At 34.4% G+C, this 26,119-nt stretch overlaps 1 protein-coding gene across 7 annotated transcripts in view; it reads left to right on the top strand.

The window, feature by feature from the left end:
- Positions 1–26,119, top strand: part of EXOC6B (exocyst complex component 6B) — a 514,225-nt gene that overhangs the window by 336,933 nt on the left and 151,173 nt on the right. For all 7 annotated transcript variants that reach the window (XM_016130555.2, XM_016130553.2, XM_016130554.2 and 4 more), the window contains one exon: positions 13,329–13,470. In XM_016130555.2, the coding sequence (XP_015986041.2) occupies positions 13,329–13,470 (142 nt within the window). The remainder of the gene's footprint in view (positions 1–13,328; positions 13,471–26,119) is intronic.

The raw sequence follows: 26,119 nt of genomic DNA, 5'->3' as shown, positions 1-26,119 counted from the left end.
CCAGTTTTTAGTCTTGCCTTTATCTTTTAATAGGATAATTTAAACAATACTCAGTTATTGTGCTATAGACTTGGTTTTTTAACTTTTTTGTTTCATTTTTTTTCCCTTTTTAAGTTTGTTTTGTTCCCTTTGTTTTGATGTATATGTCATATTTTTTTAGCTTTGCACATCCTCAGAGTTTGAAACATAAGTCCTTTCATTAAAAAAAAAATGTTCTTCAATTTATAATTCTCGGAATGAAGCATAAAAATTTTATCTGTGACATATTTAATGTAAGTGGCTTATAACAACTTTTATTCTCCCTCTCCTATATTTTTAAATGTATTCCAATGTTTTAGATCAAGAGTATTATTATTACACAATTATTTATTATGGAATATGTCTTTTTTCAACAGTAAATACTGATATCTATATTAAATTTAAAAGAATTGTTAAGCTTATCTCACTTTTAATGAATTTCCATGCTTTAGACCATAGCTTACAATGTATATCTTCATATGAAGATATTCGTTTAATATTTTGTGAGGGCTTCCTTATATACTAAATATTTTCTTCTCGCCGTTTAGCTTGTTGTTTAAAAAATTATCACTTTTTTTCCTTTCAGTAATCAGTATTTTTTATTCAACTGTCATCTAGTTTTTAGCATTGTGGTAGAAAAATCTTATTTTGTTATTTGGTTATTAACCTAATTTTTCTGCGTGAATATTTGTACTTTTTGGAAGTTTTTTCTCTGATATATTGATTACTCTTGGTGTCTTATTTTTTCGTGGCTCCACTTTGCAAACATCAGTTGAGCTGATATTAATTTTATCTTACCTATTCAAACTAATCACTTTATCATAATTTTCAGTTTCATACTGGTGTCCTTAGTTCTGAGAAAACGTCCATGCTTGTTTTTTATATAACTTGGGTAATTTTTCGTATCTTAAATCCTGCACTTATTCCCTTTCATGTGGATTTTAATTTAGTTACTATATGTTTGGTTTTCTTATAACCCCATTCCCTTTATATTTCCTGTTGTTTTTGACTTTCATGCTATCATTTTACCTCAACTATTTTCTCCTTATTGTTTTATGCCTCTCTTTCATTGAAAATAGTTTATTTTATACTCTAGAAGGTGATACCAAAGAGTTTCTTTAAAATTTCCTTTTGATCCATTAATATACAATTTTCTGAGGCTTGATAATCCTTTGAGTCTTTTGGATACTGTATTAGTCAGGATTTTCCAGAAAAACAGAACCAATAAAGTGTGTGTGTGTGTCTGTGTACACGTAATAGGAATTGGCTCATATAATTATGAAGGCTCAGGAGTCCCAAGATTTGTAGTCACAAGCTGGAGACCAAGGAAGTTGGTGTAAGTCCAGTCTGAAAGCTCAAAACCAGTAAGAGCCAATTTCAATTCAAGAGCCAATTTCAAGTCTGAAGACTGGAAAAGGCTGATGTCTGGCTCAAGGCACTTAGTTAGGCAGGAGGAGTTCTTTTTTTAAAAAAAAAAATATTTATTTTCTTTTCAATTACAGTTGACATTCAATATTATTTTATATTAGTTTCCGTGAAGAGGAATTCCTTCTTATTTACAGGAATGTCAGCCTTTTTGTTCTAGTGAGGCAGTCAACTAATTTGATAGGGCCCACCTACATTAGGGAAGGGAATCTGCTTTACTCACTTTACCAATTTAAATGTTTATCTCATCCAAAAATACTCTCACAGACACACCCAGTATAATATATGACTAAATATCTGGAACCACATGACCCAGTCAAGTTGACACATAAAATTATCAGAGATGCTGTATATTTTCCTTTGTTTTGCAGTATTTTTATTTGGGTCATACATTAGTATTTTATTCCTTTCCTTACTTGACCTCAGACATGAAGGATCTGTACAGACTGTATACTTCTCAAAAAACAAGATTGGTAGATAGTTTTTCATTCCTTTCTCCCCCATTTTATGGAAGTCTTATTGTATATCCTGACTGTTTATATGGTTAATGATGTGCACATCTTTCGTCTGACTTCCTGATTCTATTGGCTTTCATGTAGTTGTCCATTACCAATAATAATAGCTAACCAACTTCAGTGACTGGAATTTCTAAGGGTATATTTTCTCACATAATAACAACTCTAGAAGTGATATTACCTCAGAGGCCTCAGGAATGTCAGGGCTGAGGTCTTTGTCATTTTTTTGACCTATTCCTCAAGATTCCAAGGCAGGTGCTAGAATTCTAGCCATCATTTACATATTTAGACAGCAGAAAGAAGGAAAGACTAAGCAAAAGGGCTTCTTGCAGACTTTCCTACTTTCAAATCATTTGCCTTCCATATATGACAAGAAGCTGAGAAATGTAAATATTCTGTTTATATTGCCAAGGATTATTTTGTTAAGGTAGAAGGGAGTGTAGATAATGAGTAGGCAACTAACATATTCCGCAAATATATTTTTCAGTAAAGGTGGCATCTTCTTCCTTTCAGCCACGTCTGGTTTTCTGAAAATGTTCTGAACTTGTATAATGCAGTTAAATGGTCAGTTTCTAGCGTGTCTTGTTACAGAGGTCCTTTGGTTCTTTTTCTTACCTTTCTCAAGGAACTATACCTCTGAAATTACACTACATTCCACCAGTTTCCTTTCAACCATATTTTATGCCATCTTGCTAAGATCTGCAGGTTCTCTTTAGTTAAGGAAGAAGCTAGGTGGCAGACAGTAGGTCAGAGAGTCACAAGGAAAAAGGGAGAACTGTATTCTAACTTAATGGTTAGGAGTAGCAAAGTATAGAGAGGAACAGCTCCCTTCCTAGTATGCAATGCTCAGAGTCTCTGAAAACAGAAGATAGATGGTAGAGGACTTTTCAAGAATGTTTGATGTCCCATTTTCTGAATTCCCAGAAGGTTTTTCTTAATTTAGCTCTGCCTTCTAATTAGGGTAATTTCATCTCTGTTTTTGTCTATCTTGGTTTTAGCATTATTGTGGCTTTTCATCTTTCTCTGGGTCTTTACTATTGGGGCTGTTTGCAAAAAGCTATATTGAGGGGCTGTTAGCCAGACAACCTTTATTCAGTGGCTATTTGTTTTAATAGCCATTTGGTTTCATTACCTTTTAATGAGTTCTTTGATAGCAAGTTCCTCAATTAACGAGGCAGTCTTTCAGGTTTCCTCTCCTCTAATTGTTAACATATTTTGGTGCTTTCACACAGATACACTATGATGAAAAGTTTCCTCTTTTACAGCTCCTGTAGGGCATTCAAAAGAGAAAAAGACAGGGATGGCAGCACGTTTCCTTGGGATCTAGATGGTTTAAAAGCATTTTTTTTCTCCCAAACTGAGACTGAGTGAAATATTCATATTAATGTTTTATTTCCTGTAACATGATTATCTCAAAGTGGATTTCTAGGTGTATGAAAGTTATTGGGTTCAGCTCGCATTAAAATTTGTATGTCGTTTTTTTTTTTGTTTTTTTTTTTTTTTATGTAACTACCTTTTAAGAAATGTGAAATATTTAATTCTGCCTTGGACCTAACTAAGTTTTCATTAAAATTTTTTCTCGAGGTATAGGCGTTTTTCCTTCAGAAGACAGGAACATTGTGGCATAAAGTACTCACCAGTCATTGAGCCCCTACTATGTGCCAGACACTGTACAGGGCTCTTTATTATATTATCTCATTTATTGCATACAATCTATGCAAGGTTGCTGACATTGACTTCATTTTACTGATGAGGAAGCTAAGTCTAACCAAGGCTAAATAACTTTCCTGAAGATCACATAAGTAATAGAGACAGCATTTGAACCTATGTTAATATGAGCCAACGTCCTCACTCTTTTCTGTTTCACTTCTACTCTAGTCCTATCTTGTTTTCACTACCACTTCCCATGCACTGTTCTCCCATAGTGAGATTAATTAGACAGCTAATTAAATTCTTGTAAAAAAGATCTTAAGTGATATTTCTCTTAGAGAAACCTCAGGTTTTAAATATTCTGAAATGAAGCATTTGTTATTGGCAGAAAATAATGAACCAAAGCACCTACAGGATACGTTAGCTCAAAAAAGCAAAAAAGAAACTCAGGCTAATGAGGTGTTTGGGAGGAGAAATGCTCTTAGTTAGGGTATTGACCAGTTAGGAACTGAGTAATATGTTGTATGTGGAAGTTAAAAGCCACTAGCTGGCAGACAGTCAGGCGTCTGTACCATTGTGTTTTGTAAACTCTCTCCTATGGCTGTGGTGTGTTTTTTCCAAGCCCACTTAATTTTTTTATGAGGTTTGTAAAGGTCTTGAATAAACAATTGAGATTATAGAGGTTTTCCTGGAAGCTTTGGTTAATATTTTAATATGCTCTGCTTTGTCACATTATTAAATAGCTTATTGGAAAGTTTGAAAGAGAGGATAAGAGAGGGTTTCTTTCTTAATTTTTCTATTTTTCTTTTTTTCTTTTTGTTGTAGTAGTTAAATATCAAAATTGAATGTAGTTTTTAGCTGATTCCCTCTTTTTTTTTTTTTTTTTATTTTAACTTTATACCTCTACAGATCACCCTTGGACTGGGGATCCAGCATCTGGGAGGCCTCCACTTAAAATGTACTTCAAGTAGAATTACAGTTTAGAGGGTATATTTTGAAACTAAGCCAGTGACTGTAAATTTGTATAGTTGAGGGGCCTGGAAAAAGGTAGAGAGAATTGGATAGGGTCAAAAAATAGGAATTAATAGAACTTTGGAGATTACCTCATCTTGACCTTTTGCTCATTAATATTTGAATCTGATTCTTTGGCATCTTGGTTATAATCTGGTGAAATGTCAAGCATGGCAAAGACTGAATACCTTCAAAGACATTTCTGTGTTAATGAGATGACTTGATGAAGTTGACCTTTAACCTGAACAGGAGCTGAGGAAAGAGAAAGGAAGAGTTATTTCTCATTATGAAGACTTTTCTATGGAGGTTTCTGTAGTAGTGATCGTTGTTATTTGTAGAGTACTCTATATTACCTCATTTCAAATTGTAAGCAACTTGAAATTATTTCTATGATGTTTTTGTCATGTTGTAATGAAGGACACCCATCAAGTCCTACCATTTTTGTGAAGCCTTCCCTGAATGTTTTGGCCGTATAACCTTTTCTTCTAAAATCATATAGCACTTAAGAGTTTATTCTGCTCAATTTAGCACTTAATTGCATGTTATCCTTGATTTGCTTCAGAACAGGAAGTACACTTTCCATTTTTTTGCATGACAGAGTTTTTTGGTTTAAAAGAAGAAAATTGTATGACTCTATAAAAGGGATAAATGGTTAGTAAAATATTATGCACTCATAAAATACATTTTAAGTGAATATACCAAGTGTTTTTTAAAGAGTTTTCCATATGCAGGTAATAAGGATACAAATTATACTCAGAAGACATTTATTAAGTACTTAATATAAGCCAGGTACTTCTCTAAGTGCTACATAGGAATTATTTTTATTTAACCATTATATCAATCTAACTTGTTGATGATGAAACTGAGACAAAGGTTAAAGTCAATGGTCCAAGGAATTGTATTTAATGTTTATATGTTCATGTTGGTTTTCATTAAATTACATACCTGTAATTTCTGTTTACCTTTATGTTTTTTTCTTTATTTTCTGACCCTTTTTTAGTCTATGGCAGTAGAACAATACAAATTAATGTATTTTCCAGTGATGTTATTGTTATTTTGTAATGGCTATACCCTTTATCTTTTATTATAATTTCAGGCTCAAAAAACATTTATGTGTGCATTTTCTTTATAATGCAGAACTTCTTGCCAAGCTGATAATGGAAGATTAAGACATTTAAAATTATTGACCAGGAAGAAATTCTTTAGAAGGTTTTTATAGTTTATTTCTGGTTCAACATAAATTAGTCAGGTAAAAGGATTCTTTTAGGGTTCTAGTTGTGATGCCATAGTATCAGAATCTCCTGTAGTATAAACAATATAAAAACTGGACAAAATAAAAATCTGAGTATTCTCAAAAAGAGGAAGGGATCAGTGCTTGGTATGTCAATAAGAATAGGTTTTAGAGGAACAGGATATCAAAAAAGAAAGAAAGAGAGAAAAAGCCCCCCAAAATGTTTTTATAAAATTCTCCTTCAGTCCTTGGCTAATTTCTAAGCAGAATATGAATAGGGCACACTCTAGGGCTTTAGAAGATAGCTGCTGGAATATGAATAAATACTCCAGAAGTTGCACAGCCAGAGACATTAAGAATTGGACACACAGAGAGACTCGATGAGTAATGTGGCGTTTCAGTTTAAATATCAGTAAAGCCACTTGCAAGGGTTAAGGACAAGGTCCAAAGAGTAAGACAAAACTAAAATGAACCCACTATAACTTTACAAACAAACCTGACAAAATTAGATGGTCCACTAATAATTTAACTGTCTACCTTAACAAAACTCAAAACTCTATTGAGGAAGATAAGATAATCAAGAGTCTTTCTAGTAGCTTATCTGCAATGTATAGCATATGAAACAAAATTTCTTAATATGCTCATAAGCAGAAAAACTGACTTTTAATCATAAGTTAAAATAGTCATAGGAGTATCATTAGATAATCCAGATATTTATGCTAGCAAACAAAGATTTTAAAATAACTATGATTAATGTGTTAAGGAAGACAAGAAAGAATGGACAAAATGTGGGGAAAAAGATGACTCATTTGAATAGATATTAAGAATCAAATGTTTATTCTAGAATAGCAAAATGCAGAATCTGTAATGAAAAGCTCCTTAGGCGAAGTTTTATGCAGAAGTCAAGATTAGTGAACTCAAAGATAACACCTAAACATGAACACAAATTGAGACAAAAAACAAAAATTTTATTTTTAATTTTAAAAATGGAATGGAGTATAAAAGAGAGATAAAATGCAGTTGAAAAATGTAACATGTGTGTACTTGGAATCTTAGGAGAGGAAAGAATGAGAATGGTACAGAAGCACTACTTAAAGAAATAATGCCTGAGAGTTTTCCCTATCTGTGGAAATGCACCAATCTACAGAGTCTGGAAGTTCAGCAAACCCATGCAGGAGAAATACAAAAATATATATACATAGGTATAGAAATATTAAATATAAAGAAAAATCTTAAAACAGCTATAGAACAAAAACACATTCAAGGGAAAAATAAGAAGAATGATGGCTGACTTCTCATAGAAACAATGGAGGCCAGAGAACAATAGAATGACTTTTAAAATTCCAAAAGTAAAAGAAACAGTCAATATATAATTCAGTACCCAGCAAAGAATATATCTTTTAAAAATAAAGATGAAGTGCTCACTGCTGGCCATGTTGCAATAATTGGTACCGGATTTATTCTTGACCATAAACATTTGGAATACTAGACAAAATAAGTGAAACAACTGTTTTCAGGTGTTGGACAGCAGGCAGTGCAGGGCTGTGATATCTGAAAGAAGATAAACAAATGAAATGTAGCCCTAGCAATCTACCTAGAGGTACTTTGCAAACTGTGGTACAAGTAGGGGACCCAAGGTAACCTAAGCACAGCATGACAGTAGTGTTGAGTTAGGAAGACAAAGATTAGAGTTTGGGGAAGAGGTTGTCAGTATTTGTAAGGAAGCAGTGTTAAGATGTTTTTGAGGAATAGCACCCAAATCTGCATTGGTATCCCTTTGAGGCTTTGGCTGAATACTAAGCTGTTCATGTGTGTAGGAAAAATCCATGAGGTTAGGCAGAAAACAACTGCTAGAATGGAGAAGCTGAGCACAATTGCCAAAACTCACACAAGGAAGGAGGATGTTAAAATTTCAACCTATAAGAAGGGAAAGACCCCACTGAACTCTTAAAGCATTTAATAGAGCCACCAGGAGAGTGGTTAGTAGTGGGTCTACAGTTAGATTTCTATTAGGCGCAATGATTCTGATCTCTACATAAAAGTGCATATCAACAAACCTCAAAATTTTAAAAGAAACTGAATTGTTTGCCATAACAAAAGCTAATACTCTTTAAAGAAATTCAACAAAATAGAGACACTCAACAACCTAAAATTCACAACATCTAGTGTTCAATAAAAATTTACTAGATGTCACAAGAAACAGCACAGTATGAAACATTGCAAGGAAAATAATTGGTCCATAGAAAAAGTTTCACAAATGACAGAGGTGACAGAATTGGCAGATAAATGCTTTAAAACTGCGCGCGCGCGCGCGCGCGCACACACACACACACATGCTCAATAGGTTCACATTTTAAAGGTAAATATAAATATAAGTAGAGAAATAGAAGTTATAAAAATGAGTCAAATGGAACTTTTAAAGACAAAAAAAATCAAATGAAAAAATATATACTGAATTGGATTAGTAGCAAAAATCAGCAGCTTTAGAAGATAAGGTTGGGAAATTTAAAATACTGAGCAATGAAAACTATCCAAACTAAAGTACAGAAAGAAAAACAACAGGGAGAAAATTTTAGAGAGCATCAATTACATCTGGGTCAATATCAAGGAATGTCACATATGTCTGATTGGCTTTCCAAGAAAGAAGAAGGAAAAGGAAAAGTATTTGAAGAAATAATGACTGAAACCATTAAATTTGATGAAAACTATAAACCTGCATTTCTAAGAACCAAGCAGGACACCACCCACACACCCCAATGCACATCATAATCAAGTTTCTGAAAAAAAAAAATGATGAAGAAAATGTTAGGAGCAACCAGAGGGAACAAAATACACATTACATACAGAGAAACAGTGATGAAATGACTGCATACTTTTTTTTTTTAATCAGAAAAATGTGCAGGCCAGGAGAAACAACATGTTGAATGTGCTATAGGAATAACAAACAACTGTCACCATGGAATCTTTTGCCTAGCAAACAGTGAAGGTCAAATAAAGACTTTTTCAGACAACCAAAAGCTGAGAAAATTTTGTTGCCAAAAAACATGAATTTCAAGAAATGTTAAAGCAAGTTTTTGGAGTAGAAATAATACAAGATGGAAACTTAGATGTACAAAGAGGACTGAAGAGCACCACAGATGAAAAGTTTTGGAGATATAAAAGATTTTTATCTCATTTTAAAATATATTAAATAGATAATGGGATTTTGAAAATAAAAATAATGACGATACTTATATTTATAACTTATGAAGAAGTAAAATATATGAAAACAATCACATGGAAGGAGTGAATGGAAGGCTGCTATTCTTATATATGAAATAGTATAATATTATTTAAAGGGTGGACTGTAATAATTTGAAGATGCATACTGTAAGAGCAATCACTAAATTTAGAAAACAAGGAGATATAGCTCATTAGTATGTATTAGGGTTCTCCAGAGAAACAGAACTAATAGAATATAGATGATGGATGGATGGATGGATGGATGGATGGATGGATAGATGGATCGATGGATAGATGGATAGATATTGATTTATTGATTGCTTGCTTGGTTTACTGATAGATACTGGCTCACTCAATTATGAAGGCTAGGAATTCGCTCAATCTGCCATCTGCTAGCTGGAAACCCAGGAAAGCCAGTGGTGTAGTTCAAGGGCTTAAGAGCCAGAGAGCTGATGGTATGGATTTCAATCTGAATCTGAAAGCTTGAGAACCAGGACCACCAAGGACAGGATAAGATTGTTGTCCTAGCTCATGCAGTCATAAGGGTGATTTCAACTTTCCTCCACCTTATGTTCTCTTCCTGCCACTAATGAATTGATGCCCATCCTTACTGTGGCGGCCCTCTCCTTTACTCAGATGCCAGTCTCTTTTGGTAAAGATCTCACAGTTATACTTAGAAATGCTGTTTAACCACCCATCTGGTCATCCCATGGCCCAGTCAAATTGACAAATAAAGTTAAGAAGTAAAATATATGGAAGAAAACACACACACACACATGGAATGGGTGAATGGAAGGATATTTTTCTTATATATGAAATTATATAATATTATTGGAAGATAGACTGATAGGTTAATGCATATTGTAAAGTCTAGTGCAACCACTAAATGTATAAAATGAGATGTAGCTAGTGATATATAGCTAATATAGCAAAAGTAGAGATAATATAGAATCATAAAAAATACTCAGTTTCAAAAGAAGTCAGGAAAATAGGAAAACATAGCAGATTGGACAAAAACTAAGATCCAGGTAATTTAAATCTAACCATATTGTTATATTAAATATAATTATATGATATAAGCACTCTGAATAAATGACAGAGATTTATTATTCTGGATAAAATAGAATTATCTAACTATATTCTGCCTATAGGAAACTCACTTTAAATTATAAAGACACAGAGAGGTTAAAAGTGATAGGAAAGAATAAGATATATCATGCAAAGAAAGTTGAGTTTCTTTATTAACGAAGTTGAGTTTCTATATTAATATCAGGTAAAATAGATCTCAAAAGAAGAAATATTCTTGAGATAAAGATTGACATTTCCTAATGATAAAAGGACCAATTCATCAAGAAGGTATTACAACTTAAATGTGTCTGCAAAACTGACAGACCTGAAAGATTATATAGATAGATTCACAATTATCATTGGTTATTTTAACATTCCTTTCAGTAACTGATAAAACAAGTAGACAGAATATCAGTAAAGATATAGAGGACTGGGAAAACAATAGCAAACAACTTAAATGACATTTATAGGACATTTCACCACCAATAGCAGCGTTTTTTTCCCAGTGCTCATGGAACATTCACTAGGCTAGAGCATGTTCTGGGCCATAAAACAACTCTCAATACATTTAAAATAAGTAAAATTATATATGTTTGCCATCTACAACAGAAATAAATTTGAAATCAATAAGAGAAACATTTATGTAATATACTCTACTTAGGCCTTTATCATTGTTTTTCAGCAATTTGATTAAGATGTTCTTTGGTGTGTGTGTGGTGTCCTACTTAGTGTTCATTGAGCTTCTTGGAAATGTAGATTTATAGTTGTCATCAATCCAAAAAATCAAGTTCCACAGGGCAGGCAGAAGTAAGACCAGGAGCCAAAATAAAGGAAATGTCTACACTAGAGGTCAGGCTAGAAGGTTAAGGAAGCAGAGGAACAGTTATACAGAAAGAGGGAGCAATTTATAGGGTGGCTTTATGTTCTTTCTGCGTAGTTTTTACTTGCCTCACTAGATCAGTTTCTGCGTCTGACTTTATTTCAGAATGAAATAACTCATGTGAAATAACTAGAGAAAGATAAAATTTGACACACCGAAATGTAAGCCAAGGAGTATTACTCAGGAAGCAAAAGCAAAAGAGAACGTTGGTGTCATGGGATATATTTCTTTGAAGGAGTTTGTAAGATTTCTACGCATTTGTCTTAATTGTGTTTGTGTCTTTGTATAAAAAACAATAACGATATCTCCCATTTTGTAAATGATGATCAGATACACCCTGGCCCAGTGAAACATATGGAAAAAACATATTAAAGAACACTGTAGTGAGAATGTGGAATTTTCATGAATTCTTACTAGATCTACATTACTCTATGCCTACTCTGTAATAGCAAAAATAAAAATAAAAAAATAAAATGGAAACAGCCTAAATCTTCAACAACAGGAGAATGGACAAATAAATTGTGGTGTACTCCTAAAATGGAATATTGTGGAATAATTAAAAGTGTAAATTACCTCTGCCTGCATTACATTAAAAAAGTTTCACATAATATTGAGCCAAATAAGTAAGTTGCAAAAGAATGAAAAGCATGTGATATGATAGAAAGTTTCAAAATACATAAAATAATATAGTTTCTTGTTATATGTATCTTTATCATAATAGTATTTAAATTTTTTATGTTTTTTTTTAATTATAGTCGACTTTCAGTATTATTTTATATTAGTTTCAGGTGTACAGCATAGTGCTTAGACATTTATATAATGTATGAAGTGATCCCCCCAATTTTTACCCACTTGGCACCATACATAGTTATTACAGTATTATTCCCTATATTTCCTATGCTGTACTTTACATCCCTGTGACTGCTTTGTAACTACCAATTTGTACTTCTTAATCCTGTCACCTTTTTCCACCAATTCCCCAACATCTCCTCCGATCTGGCAACCATCAGTTTGTACTCTATGAGTCTGTTTCTGTTTTGTTTGTTTATTTCGTTCTTTAGATTCCACATATAAGTGAAATCATATTGGATAAAGATGTGATACATATATAGATTGGAGTATTACTTAACCATTAAAAAAAATATATTACCATTTGTGACAACACGGATGGACCTAGAGGTTATTATACTAAGTGAGATAAACCAAAGAAAGAGAAATATCATAATAGTGTTTTTAAAATACAAGTGGTATTCCTAACACCAATAATGGTCACCTGTAGAGAGAGGGAGGAAAATGATTAAGGAGGTCACACATTACAAATTATATTTGTAATGTTTAGTGGATAAATAAGTGTTCATAATATAATTCTATTTATCTGTCTGGCTGAAATATTTCATAATTTCAAAAAAGAAGAACAAACTAACTGATTTGAGAACTCAGATTTTTAAAGACCCATGTCATCTTGTTTTTCAGAATAGTGATGAAAAATACTAACAAATAAATAACAAAAATAAAATGTATATATAATTGGAAAAAAAAGTGGACATATCTTCTATGATGTATGTCTTAGACCCGAGAGACTAAGGTATTATTCACTCAGTATAAAGTGTTTGAATACCCCAGGGAAGATAGTAAGATATTAATTTTAATATCAATATTTTAAAAATTAGCTTAGAATTTATGTTCATAAACCTCAGTGTTCATTTCCTAAGAAAACAAAATCCATCCTTTTATTTTTTTCAGGAAATCTTTTTCACTTTTTTCATTTTATACATGTTAAATTATAAAGCAATGAAGACTGGTCTCTAGATAAGTTAGGAATTATTGTTTATATGTATTTTTTTAAATTGTGATTGTTTGAAATTAATTTTCTCTGAAAATATTTCTTCTTGGTTGAATTAAGATTTTGAATATTGTTTATCTGTTGTTGATTTAGAAAAAAAGTGCTTCTTGAATAAAGAGCTGGGCTGTATGAATTTTAACCTAGTGTTATAGCTACATGACTGATCATGATGAAACTAATATTTAAGATGATTGCTGTCAGGTACTATTAGTTGCAATATTATTTGAATGCAAGAGTATTCTGAAGAAGAAAACTTTAAAGACAGAAAGAGATTTGACTTTGGGCGGTAAACACAATGCAGTATACATATGATGTGTTATTGAATTGTACACTTGAAATGTATATAATTTTATTAACCAGTGTCTCCCCAATTTAATTTTAAAAAATATTAAATAAAAATGATTTTATTTTGTTGGAATTTCATTTTAAATTATTAACGTTATAATTTATACTCTTGTATTTCAGGGAAAGGTGGCTCAGACCGCATGTATGTCAGCTTGCAAGCATTTAGCCACATCCTTGATGCAACTTTTGCTGGAAGCTGAAGTAAGGCAGCTCACCTTGGGAGCTTTACAGCAATTCAACTTGGATGTCAGAGAATGTGAACGTAAGACAGTGAACCATTCCTTTGCTTGTTTGTTTTCCCAGCATACTCACTGCTTTGAAAAAAATTTCTGAGTCCATGGGGACTTTGTTCCTAATGAAGTCAGAGAATACCTAGATGACAGAACTAACATGTAAGACTTCTGTCATTAAGGAATTTGAACATCTAAATATGCCTAGGTCCAAATGTAGAACAGAAAAGATCCTTGGCCACAAGGAAGTTTGCAATCTAGGGTGCGATATAAGGCAGATGTGCATTTAATAGACACCAAAGAAAACCAAAGAAGCCCAAAGACTTCAAAAGAGTGCATCTCCTTTTTATGTTATATTTTACAACTATTTTTACATCTTATTTGCAAACACTTAGTCTAAAGAACAAATGGTGTGTGCATTTAATCAGTCAGAAATGTTTCTATTATAGGTAGAAAGAGAAACCCTTAGAGTAGTTTAAACAGTTAGGTTCCCCCCCCCCCCCCCATAGGCATGAGTTACTGAATTGATTTAGTTGCTCAGCGATGTCATCCAGGAACCAGGCATTTTTGTTCCCTCTCCTCTGCCATACTTAGAGTGTGGACTTCTCTTTCTCATCTGTATTATAATCAAAAGAGACTCACATTTAAGACAGGAAAAAGGGGCCAGCCTCACCTATTCCTTTCACTAAGAAAATAACAATATTTTCAAGAGACCGCTAACAGACTTTCCTGTATGTCTCATTGGTCAGAATACTCTAAGGGAAGTTAGGAGATTATCTGGGAAAGAGATAGTGGAGCATTATTATTGGCATAGTTGATTCATCAGGAATCATTTACTTGGAGTTGAACACAAAATTTGGCTTTGGTTAGGAAAGAAGAAGGAAGAATTGAAGAGTGTTGTGGTGTTCATTGTGCTGTCAGTGAAAAATGAAAATGAACCAAAATTATATGACTCCTGGAATTTTTTTCTGATTCTAAGAGAATAAAAATAGTGAAAAATTCTATGAGTCTGCTAACACTTCTGCCCCACCTTTTTATTTTTATTTGTTTCCCTTGTTTGACTTTGATGGCTAGAAATTAGAGTGTTATTGGCTATGCTATTTTTAATGAATGAATTACTTGAGACTTCCAGTTCTAGCCATCACAGAATAACAGGTATCAAAGTCACTCTTCTTTCATAAACAGTAGTAAAACTGAATAAATGTATGAAGCAAGTCTTTTTGTGCATTGGATAACAGACAGCACAAGGCTGTGATCCTTTAGAAAGGACAGATACACAAGGTAATCTTGTCATTCACTCTCATTTTCTGTCTAGGGGCACTATCCAAACAGCAGCAGAGGAAAGTCGATCCCAAATACAAAGCACTGTATCACACAGAAAAAGAGATTAGCATATAGGGCTGGTGAGACAGCTAGAATTTGTGCAGCAAGATACTAAAGAAGAGGGAGTTGTTTAGAGAAGTAGCTCCAGAAATCTGCATTGGAGAGTCCTTAAGTCTGATAAAAAACTGAGTTGCCATGTGCAGGGTGAAACTTTGTGAGATTTGGCAGAGACCAGCCACTGAGGATCTGTGAGCTGAGTAAGAGTGCTGGCCAGAGGTTACAGAATGCTAGGAGACACTGGAATTCTGGCCAGTCAGGCTGGAGAGACCAGCTAAATATCTTGTACATTCAGTAAGACCCCAAAACGTCAGGCCTTAAGAGTGCTACTTAAGCTGTAGAGTGAATACTAATCTTGATCTATCCTAATAAAGCCTAATAACAAGACTTAACAAAATAAGGGAGATCTGTCAATAAAATAACTTCCTGCTAAAACAAAATATAACAGTCTTCGAGGAGGAACACACACACACAAATTCCAGACTCTCAGCCACACAGTATCCACAATTTCTCAGCAAAAAGCTATAATTTGACATGAAAATGAAGCAGGAAAATGTGACCCATAACAAGGAAAAAAACAAACCGACCGATAACACAAATGTTGAAAATAACAGACAGGTCCTTTAGCAACCTGAATATAAATATACTCCATAATTTAAAGGAAAAGATGGACATAATGCATGACTGTAGCTGAAATTTTTTCAAGGCTCAATAAAAAGTATTAATCTACTAACTCAAAAAGCTCAAAAAATCTTTAGCAGGAAAAACACAGAGCTATACCTGGATACATTATGGTCAGATTGCTGAAATAAACAATGACAAAAGAGAAAATCTTAAAAACAGAAAAAAAAAAAGACATTACATATTGAAGAGCAATAATAAGAATTACTGCTAACTTCCTATCAGAAACAGTGCAGTGCAAACCGGAGGGCAGTAGAACATCTTTAAAGTACTGAAGGGGTGGGGGAGCCATTCAATCTAAAACTCTTTATCTTGTGAAGAATATTCTTCAAAAATAAAGGTAAAAGAAAGACATTTTCAAATAAACAGAAGTTCATAAAATTTGTCACCAGAAGGTCGACATCACAACACATGTGAAATAAAGGGCAGTTTTTCAAAATGAGGGGAAATGATACTGGAGTCAGCTCAGATCTACAGTGTACAGTGTAACTACATTGTTTAAAGATGTCTGCAATAGTATCTCCTTTTCCACAACTTTTTCTAGAATCTTGACACTACCTTATTAAGAAATGACATCTAATTCCCCTTTCTTTGAATCTGGCAAGCTTGTGACTTGATTATAACGAACAGCATATGGCAAAAGTGGTCTTCGTGACTTCTCTTGCTGGGTCATAAAAGCAATGCAGCCTCCATCTCCTTAACTGCTATGTAAGAAATTCAACTACCCTGAGGTCTCCATGCTGTGAAGATGCCTAAACCAGCTCTTATGGAGAGACTACGTGGAGAAACACTGACATCTGACATTTAAAATTTTCTGTTGTCGATACTGTATTTTGTATTTCTTTAAATAGTATTAGTTTTTATTTTGACCTGCATTTCCATTATTTGGAATTGGTTGAATCCTTTCGAGACTTGCTTTTACGTTTATAGTGGGTCCAGAGCAGCCTTTTGTCTAGGTCTTATTTAAATCCAAATTTAAAACAATTCCCTTTGAAGGATTCTCTACCACCATGCCCAGGTATCTGGAGATTTTTCAATTCTGGCTGGTGGGAACACAAAGTATGCTCAGGTCTAAAAGAAGTTCTGTTTCTGGTGGTTTTTCCCCTGGACTTGGGTAGTTTTTTCCAGTATGTGTACAGACTAGAACTCTGCCAAATATTCAGTGGCATCCTTCTGTTGTTTTTGAGTATCGTCCTTTGTAGCATTTTCTTCTCTGGTACTTGGCCCTGCAAATAGTAGTTTTCTCAGCATTCTGGACTGCAATCTCTGACTTATCAACTCAGACTACCTATGTTTTGTTTGAGTTCCCAGCCTTTGCCCATTTTGCATCACAGCTGGGAACCTGCCTCTAGGCATGCTTACCTGGTTTGTTGTCCATCTTTTATGGATCACAGTCCTGCATTGACTGTTGTCTAATATCTAAAACCATTCTTTCAGGTGCTTTGTTCAGTTTTCCATGTTTTTTTTTTATTTTTTATTTTTTGTTTTTTGTTTTATACAGTGGGAATGTGAGTCCTCTATTACTCCATCATGACTGGTAATAGAATAAAGTAAACATCTTTTCAAGATTATATTTAAATTTTATTTTATTTTTTATAGAAGTAATACATGCTCTTTGTGGAAAATTTTGGAGGCAACTGAAAAGTACAAAAAGAAAATAAAAACCACCATAATCTCATCGTTCAGAAATAAGTACAATTCCAGGGATTATATTCAGACACGATAATATCCAGCACCCACAGAATTGTTTCAAGAAGTCATCCACCAAATTCTTTGCATCTACTTAGCTCAAATTGTTTTACATGCCTCTGTCTCAACCAATTATTTACCAGGAAAATGAAAACATAATGTTTGGCTAGACCATTCAATATCGATTCTTGATGTTGAGTTTGAAATCATTTTTTCTGAGTTTTGATGAAGGAAGGGAACCTCATTCTGACATAAGGAAGAGGTAGGAAGGGACTTTGGAGTAGGCAACCAACAAATATCATTGGTTAAACCACAGTCTGATGAATGATTGGGAATGACTGCATTACTACATTTTTGATAGAGCTAAAAGTTAAAGAGATATGGGTGGTAATAAAGCTAAATATGTGAGTCTTGGGGAGGAGGAGTGATGGCCTAGGAGAAGCACCAATGAGTAAGGGAAATGCCCATCTTATTGCCTGATTCTGAAGTACATTTCGTATAGAAGAATGAGCAGCTTCTACTTGAGAGAACTATAGGTGAATTAGTATCCTTAGCAGAGAGCCAGCTTTCAGTTAAGGCTAAGAGGTAGAGAGATCATTTAATGAAAAGGTGGAAACATAATAGAATTTGTTAACCTTGCAAAAGGAGTTCCAGTGAGCTAGTATCTTATCTAAAAAGCCATTTAACATTTGTGATAATCTTCAGATTTAGGATCAGCTTGAAGCTAACATTTGTAAGGCATAACAATGCCTTCAATAAACTTATTACCAACTGAAATTTTTTCTAATATATTGTGGAGCCACTAAGTTCCATTGATTTAGAATTTAATGTTTAATTTCTGATTGGCAGTAATTTGTCTGTCAAGAAACTTTCCATGGACATTAATTTTACTTTAAAAGAAAGAATTCTATTCTACGTCTTTTGCTATACCATCCCCCTCATTTCTTTCCCTTTAGATGCTCAGTGGTCTATAAAAAATCTTAAAGAAATGATACATAAGATTCAAGTAACTATACAGAGGCGTATAAAAGCAGCCCCAAATGACAAGATAATTAATACTTACATCCTTCTACCCAGTGGTGTGTGCGTGAGGTATTTTCCCTATTGTGTGAGTCCTTGGAAGAACTGCGTAGGTCTTGAAAGAAATCAAACTCTGGACATGATAGAATGTGAGTGAACCTTGAATATTTGACTCTAAGGCTTGGGCCGCCACTTTCTTAGATTCCAAATACATAGCAAATTCTATGGATTACCATGAGCCTGAGATATTCAGCTGGTATGGTGTTGTCAATAAGAACAGACTTTAGATCAGTTCAACTAGATAGATTCACATTACCACTTACTTTTACTGTGACTAAGTGTATATTATTTAACCTCTCATAGCTGGCCCCATTCATGAAATAGAAGTAAGGATAGTACATAATACTACAGGGATGGAGTTGGAATTAAATAAGATAATGCATGAAAGGGTTTATTTCATGGCTTGACAAAACACTGAATATGCAATAAGTAGTAGCTTTTCCTATTGTTTTCATTATCACCATCATTAGCAGCAGCAGCAACAGGAGTTAACAAATATTTAGCAACTCTCAGAAGGTCTTTTGCAGACCATTCAAACCTTTGTCTACAGTTTGTGAATTGGTTAGATTTGGAGATGCCCTTTTATTTAGTATGGAGAAATTGAGTTTTGCTACTTGGTAGTTGTCTGTCGAACTACTATAGTTGTCCCAAAAGGTATGATACAGAAGTAATGATTTTCTAATTCTCAGCTTGATGCTTTTGCAGGAAATCAATTAGCTCTACTGTTTACTAGAAATGGTAACTACTGCTCGAGGCAGCGTTATCTAATAGGAGTGATGTTGCTGGGCAACTGTCTACTGACAAGCTTCCAAACTTTTAAGGCGGAGGTTATTAGGAATTTAGGAGATGTGAAAAAAGTATTTCTTTCTCTTAAAAATTGACAATGACCTCTGGTTATTTCTGCTTTACATGGATTTCATCTTACGTCTCCATTTGTGTTTGTATGTCTTATATTTAATTTTGGATATTGGAGCACAAAATCTTGGCAGAGAAGCTGGATTGTAAATACTAGCAGGTCTTGATAGCCTAATACTTATCTCTTTCATCGAATCTGGACCTCTGTATCATTCATGCATGAGGATGTTCATTCTGTGTCTGGATTTGTCATTTCCCAAGCTTTCTCTTTATATATGCAAAATAAGAGCATATAGGTTCATATTCCAGCTCAACCTCTTGTTGACAGTATTAATTCAGTAATCTATTTATTCAACAAATATATATAGAGGCCATACTCTGGACAAAGTAGGAGGTGGAGATAAAATAGGAAACATGGATTTTAAATAGGAGAGAGACTTAGATTTGTGTTTTTAGAAGGAACTCTGCAATTTATCAGGAGCCTGAGTCCATTTATAAGGCTTTTGCAGCAATCCATGATAGAGATGATTTGGGAGCTTCAGTGTATTTCTACATGGTAATTTAAGCCATAGGAATGGATGACTTAACTCATTTAGCCTCCTTGAGTCCATCAATAAATTGGAAATACTAATCCCTGTTATATTTGTCTCACAGTATTGTTATGATGTCAAATGAGATACTATATATAAAATCATTTGTAAACAGCCATGAAAATTTTATTTATTATAATTACATTTCTTAATCCATATGCTTTTATGTGTTTTCTTATTTCCCACTTCCATTGTCACATGCTTATAATGTTAAGTGTTTTCAGTTTTTAGTTATCTGCTCAGATCCCTAAATTATTCAAAAGATTAGTATATTAAAAATATAACAAGCCATATCTAGGGCACATTTGGTTGCAAGGAAATGCAGCAGCACCTGCATCTTTTACATTTAGTGTAATCCAGCATTTCCCAGGACCCGTTAGTCTTTGCACAGAATAAACTGGGTCTCTGAACAGGAAGGTGACGGGATGCATCTTGCCAAATTCTCTCAGTTCTTCGATGTTCTGGCCTACGTTTCCTGTTTTGGAAAGGAACAAGGACTCCAAAGCCTTGTATTTCACCATTCTTACCATAATAGCCCTGACTTTACAGGTCAGGAAATCAATATGGAGAATCTGCCTAAACTCAGGATTTAGGGAAACAACTTAAGAGTAAATGCGTGATCGTACTGAGCCCTGTATGATATAAGATAGTGGTAGAACACCGTCATTACTTAACCCTCACAAGTACCCCCTCTAACTGAGAGATCAGGTAGTTTTCTGCATCCCTCAAAAATTAGTTTTAACTCAGAGTCAGAACCCAGTAGTTCCTAAAACATTTGAGCATTTCCATATCTTTGTATATATTCACTAAAATAAATGGCTGCAGGTCCCCTCGTGTTATAGCAGGCTCTCCTTGACTCAAGTGTGAGATACTTTAGCGAATGTTAACCAGGCAGATCTTAATAGGCTTGCTTACAGTTTTGCCACTGGGGCATCCGAATTAAAGAATATAAAGTGATCTCCCTGAACCTTAAGTACCAGGCTCAAACAACTGCCAATTGTGATAACTGTACTCACTTATTTTGATTTTCTGTATTACTTGAGCTCAGCTATCTTTGACTCTCCAGTTCCATAAAGTTAATAATCCACCTTTGGTCACTCCGCACGAGAGTCTCTCTTAGGGCTTCAGGCATTCTTTTACCAATCTCTTCCTGATGTGAGGGTGAGAAGAGAGGAGAGTCCTTAGGACCCTGGTGAGAAACATACGGAAAGCATATGTGACAGATCCATACTATCATTCTTCTCTTGCAGCCTTTGAAGTTTATATTATGCAAAGGGAGTTCTGGCTCTTAAATAATAGCTAAGCCAGCACTAACTCCAAATCTGTATCAGCCAACCAGGCAAACTGTTAAAGTAACTACTAGCTAGTACATTAAATCAAGCTTCTCAAGCAAGATACCCTGTAGTAATTAATTTGTCAATCAAGATTATGTTTAGTCGTCCTTGAATAAGTAGTGCAAAATGCAGAGCCACACAGTTTTCCCTGTTTTTACTGAGATTCATAGAAAACTCTTACATTTCCTTCTGCATATAATTCTTTTCTTCCCTACTCTTATTGAGCATATCACCCTTAAGCCCATGTTGTTTAGATCCTAGTCACAGGACAGGATTCAAGAAGGGATGGACCATAGCAGAGCAGAGTGCTACTCTCCTCTGGCAAGGGGGATATAAAAGAAAGTATTCTGGAGAAGGGATCACAGTTCCACCATTTCTCTCAGTGTCCTTGCATTTATCAAGGAAATATGATGAGATTATGAAGACAGCTGGTGTATCAGTTCATAACCTGAAAGATCAGTTTATACACTCGATTTTCAGTTCACTCTGCTATCCAGCTGTAGACAGAGGGGGATTACTGCACTAGAGCTTTACAGTGGCTCTAGGTTTTCTTGGATTCTTGAGCTGTACATTCTAGCAAGGACCAGAGTTTGCCCTATTTTTATTGTAAGTTGCCCAGCATTTTTAAAAACTTTCACATGACTCATATCATTCAATTTTTTTAAAAAATTGATCAATGGCAACAAAATTTAGTTCTCCAAAGCTTCACCTTCAGTGGGAACTTGTTCCCAGGTGACTTAAGATAATACTTTAATTATGAGCTTGGCTGCCACATTCCACAGACTGCTGACTTCCCATCCTGGGAAATGATGGGAAGTTTCAATGCCCTTTTTCTCCCATTACCTACTAACCAATTCCAAACATTCTACTTTTACTCTAAAGTCTTTTGTTTGTCAGCTCGATCCCTAATAATCTGTCTTAATTTAAGTTTGTCTACTTGTAAGGAACAAAAATCTATTCAAACCAGTTCAAGGATAAAGGAGGGCTTGTTTTAAATACCTTGATTTTATAGTATCCAAGAAGAAGGTAAACAGGAGATCAGTTAGATCAGGGATCATAACTGTTTTGTTCATTCCTGTCTTCTTAGCACTTAGCACAATGCCTTTAATAAATAATAAATAGTTATTGAATGAATAAAAATTATTCAGTTAGCAACTCAGTTTAAGATCTTTCAGCTCTGAGAATAAGAGGGAATTGAAGTAGGAAGTAGCTTGGGATGGACGTCATGTGATGTGAATAACAAGACAACCTGGGATGTAGTTGGACTCTTAAGGATTACTCTCTTAGGGTGATATACAACTGATAAGTCAATGATTGGCAACTTTAGTTCATATATCCCTTCTATGGATTATAAAGCTATCTTTGCCACCAACAGTTCTCAATATATCAACTGTGGAGTATGTAATTAATATTGTGAGTGATAGAAACAGATAGATTGGCCTTCGAAACCTGGATCTTCATTTTAGTAATTTGTGCATACTTTACTCATCCTCTAAACCTTAGTTTCTTTATTTTTAAAATGAAGTTATAGTTGTACCTGTCTTATAGACTTGTGATTAAGTGAGTAATTACAATAACTGTTAGCTGCCATCCTCATTGTCTCTGTCATTGTCATCATCCTCATCAGCAGGAATACCGGGCTGAAAGGAGACGTGTTATAACCTCAGAATTGCACCGCTGGCTATATGGTCTTGGGAATTCTTTAAACCTGTTTGTGCTTTGTGCTTCTTGTCTATTAAATGAGAATGTTGGGCTAGATGATTTTTTTGAATTTCTATTTAGTTCCAAGATATTAAGATTTATCATAGGAGGGAAGACGGCGTGGATATTTTTATGTCTTTGGGGAGTTGTTATAGAAATTAAATGAAATAATGCATATGAAATTCTTTATAGAATTTAAATGTACATAAATGTAAGAATTAGTAAATGTTAAACATGTTTATCATTGTTTTTATTATAGTTAAGTGTGACGTCATATTTTCCAGGGGACTTAGAGTATATGGAAGCAGAAAGCAGGGGCTCTTGTAAATTCACTGACAGTTGGAATAAGGTATTGACTTTAAATAAACAGATGGCCAGATATTTCTCCAGCAAATAAGTTTATTCAGGAACAACAAAGAATTGCAATTCAGGACGTGCAGTCTAACGGTGAACCAGATGCAAAGCCAGGGAAACAAAAGAGAGGAATGCTCTTTTTAAGGACTTGGGAGGGGCTGTTGTAAACAAAGAGTCGATTGGAGGAGACTGAACATTTGAAGATAATGACTTTTCATTGGCTGAACTGGGCAAGAAGGAATCTTCTCTTCCTCCTGCTGAGGTAGTAAAGTGGTTTCACTTACTGTGGGAGAGTAGTCTCTTCCGTTTGGGATCAGTAGTGTTGAGTGGCGTGTGTGGGAGTTCTTTCTTCTAGCCTCCCAAATTCATTTTAAATGATGTTTCTGTTTATTAATTTATTAATTTTCATATAGGTCAATAAATTCTCAGGTTAACTTTCTATATAATCTTTAAGATAGAATTGTCTCAGAGTCTGCTTTATACTTTTTGCTTTTGGATAATACTGGTTTAGGAAGAAAATCAAGCTGTCTAATCAAGACCTGAAGCATTATATTATCCTGTAGAGACGTCACTGTGGTTGTGGGTAATATCAGAGTTGCCGTGATGAAAATGTAGTCGGTAAGCAATCGAGGAGACGAAAGAGTATTAATACATTTCTTTTGGAAACTTGGTTATCAGGGCATGAGTACTGGTAGAAATAGATTTAAATTGGAGAAGCTAGCACTCTATAAAATTAAGTAAATCTCAGAAACCTTATATCATTGTAGCAAGTGGCACCATTTCATATTAAGATTTTCTTATGAAAAGTTTGGTATTTACTTTCCAATTAAAGTATATTTTCTCTAACGGACACTTTTCAGATTGTATCATAAACATTTGATACCTCTTAAAATCTTAAAAGGAGAACCATCTATGGATTTAAGGTTTGAAGAGAGACAAATGTAAGAAGTTTGAGCTTAGTAAAATTTTAAACCTGATCTCCCTAGGTTATATGAACATAACAGATGCCTCTTTTGTTAGAGTATACATAGTGCTTAAAGGTGGAAATTTCCTATGGGTAGACTACTGAAGACATTTTGTGTGTTTCAGTATCATTGAATTCAAATCCCTTAGCTTCTCTCCTCAGCCTCATCTTTCTGAATTATAATTTTAAAACAAGCTTTCCCTTTCTGTCTTCTTCCATCTGAGAAACATTAAAGTAAGAAGATTGATGATAGACTTCAAGCTTGTATGCAGAAAAACAAACTTGTATCCTATAATTTGCAGTGCTCTGTACATGTGAAAATCTAAGGATAATTAGTTGTTATTGCTTTAATATGATGAAGACAACTTGTTCAATGAGACATGTTCCATGGCTAATGAATTTTATCTTTTGGTTGATTGACTGGTTAATGGAATCAGAAAATTATTTTATGTCTCTTCTTTATAATAATATTTTCATTCTCTTCTGGGAACTTGTAGAGATTTAGGTAGCCAGTCTTTATTAGAGCACATCTCTCTTTATTCATCTGAACATTTATTTTCCCCATTTTTCAATTTTGTTCTATATTCTTGTTTTTGATTCTCATTGTGTTTCAATATTTGCAGTAAAACATGCAGATTTGCAACAGAGAATCATTAAGTTGGTAATTGTGTATATATATATGTGTACATGTATATATATATGTATGTGTATACATATACATACACACACAGAGTAATCAGTGATTCAGTCATTTTATCATTGTTTTCTCTGCAAGACCTGGAATACTGTAAAATGGTATACAAGAAATGAGATTTAAAACTCAAATGTAGTAAGAATTTGTAGTATAAAAAGTGGTATCATTTTCTCAGGCCCTTAGCTTACAATCAACCTATCCAAAAGCTTCTTTGGAAATTTATGGATTATAGGACTTTCTCTTTTTCCCACTCCCCAGGCCCTTACCAGTTCTTTTTAAAAGCACAATTGAGCTTGGCTTCTCGGATCTAAAATAGTGTAGGAAGAGCACAAACTGCAAATATCTTCCTTCTATCAAAAATAGTTACTACAAAAGCCCTGCTTTTTTTTGCTGTCGTCTTTCATCCTAGGTGCTATGCTATTGTAATGTGTCTTTCTTAGCTATGGAGAACTCATAAAGAAGGCTTCCCTGCCATCAAAACGGCCATGTTGCTTCTCTTTGACTACACATGATGGACCCTGTACCCTCTAGAAAGGTTTTTCTCAGACATGAGTCAGTGAGTAGTGCCTACTCAGCAGTTTTTTCAGTTTATGGCTAAATTTCCTTGAATTCCAGGAGATAAGACATGATTGTCTCTCTGAGCTCGTTGCCAGACACCCGGTCATTTGATAGTAGGTGTTGCCAACCTGAGCAGTGAGGGCAGGTAACCTGTTCTTCCTTACCACGGCCTAAGATGCCATCCTTGTCAAGTGAATGGAGATGGATCATGCTGCTCTAACCTTGCTATACATCACTGTCAAGCCCTGCTATTGGCTTCCAGAGATTGGCCAACACAGACAAAATACTTTTTCTGGTAGCAAATGGTACCTTGGATTATTTGTGGGACATATTAGTGATGAAGGAGTACAAAGGACTTGCTACATGAAGGATCATGATTCTCATTTAAGCTTCTTTTTCTGTGGCAGACTTTCCCAATACCCTAGATTCTGTCCGGCTGTTTGGTAAATGTGGTTCTTATCTCATCTCTAAATAAGAACAGTGTCTCATTCCTCTTTGAAATCGTGTAGATTTTTCTTCCTGGTTTTATTTCAAGGGATATTTGGGGGTGGGGTGAGGGCAGCAGCAGGAGATTTAACTTAAACAGCCGGTAGTTTCCAAAAGGCCATTTTCTTGCTTCATGGATTCGAGAGGGACAGGACCAGTTTTTTTTTTTTAAGAGATATTCCAAAGTTGGTGATCCTTCCCGCTTTCTCTGCATTTTCTACTTTGGCTGCTTCAGGTTTTATGCTTTGTTTTTATCAACTTTATACACTTCGGAAGTTTCAGGAACCAGAAAGATTAAGAAATGCCATTTCAAAG

The sequence above is a fragment of the Rousettus aegyptiacus genome, unplaced genomic scaffold (genome assembly GCF_014176215.1).
Source record: "Rousettus aegyptiacus isolate mRouAeg1 unplaced genomic scaffold, mRouAeg1.p scaffold_m13_p_7, whole genome shotgun sequence".
NCBI classification, from domain to species: domain Eukaryota; kingdom Metazoa; phylum Chordata; class Mammalia; order Chiroptera; family Pteropodidae; genus Rousettus; species Rousettus aegyptiacus.
Note: the sequence above shows the minus strand (reverse complement) of the source record. Positions and strands in the feature narration are given on the sequence as shown.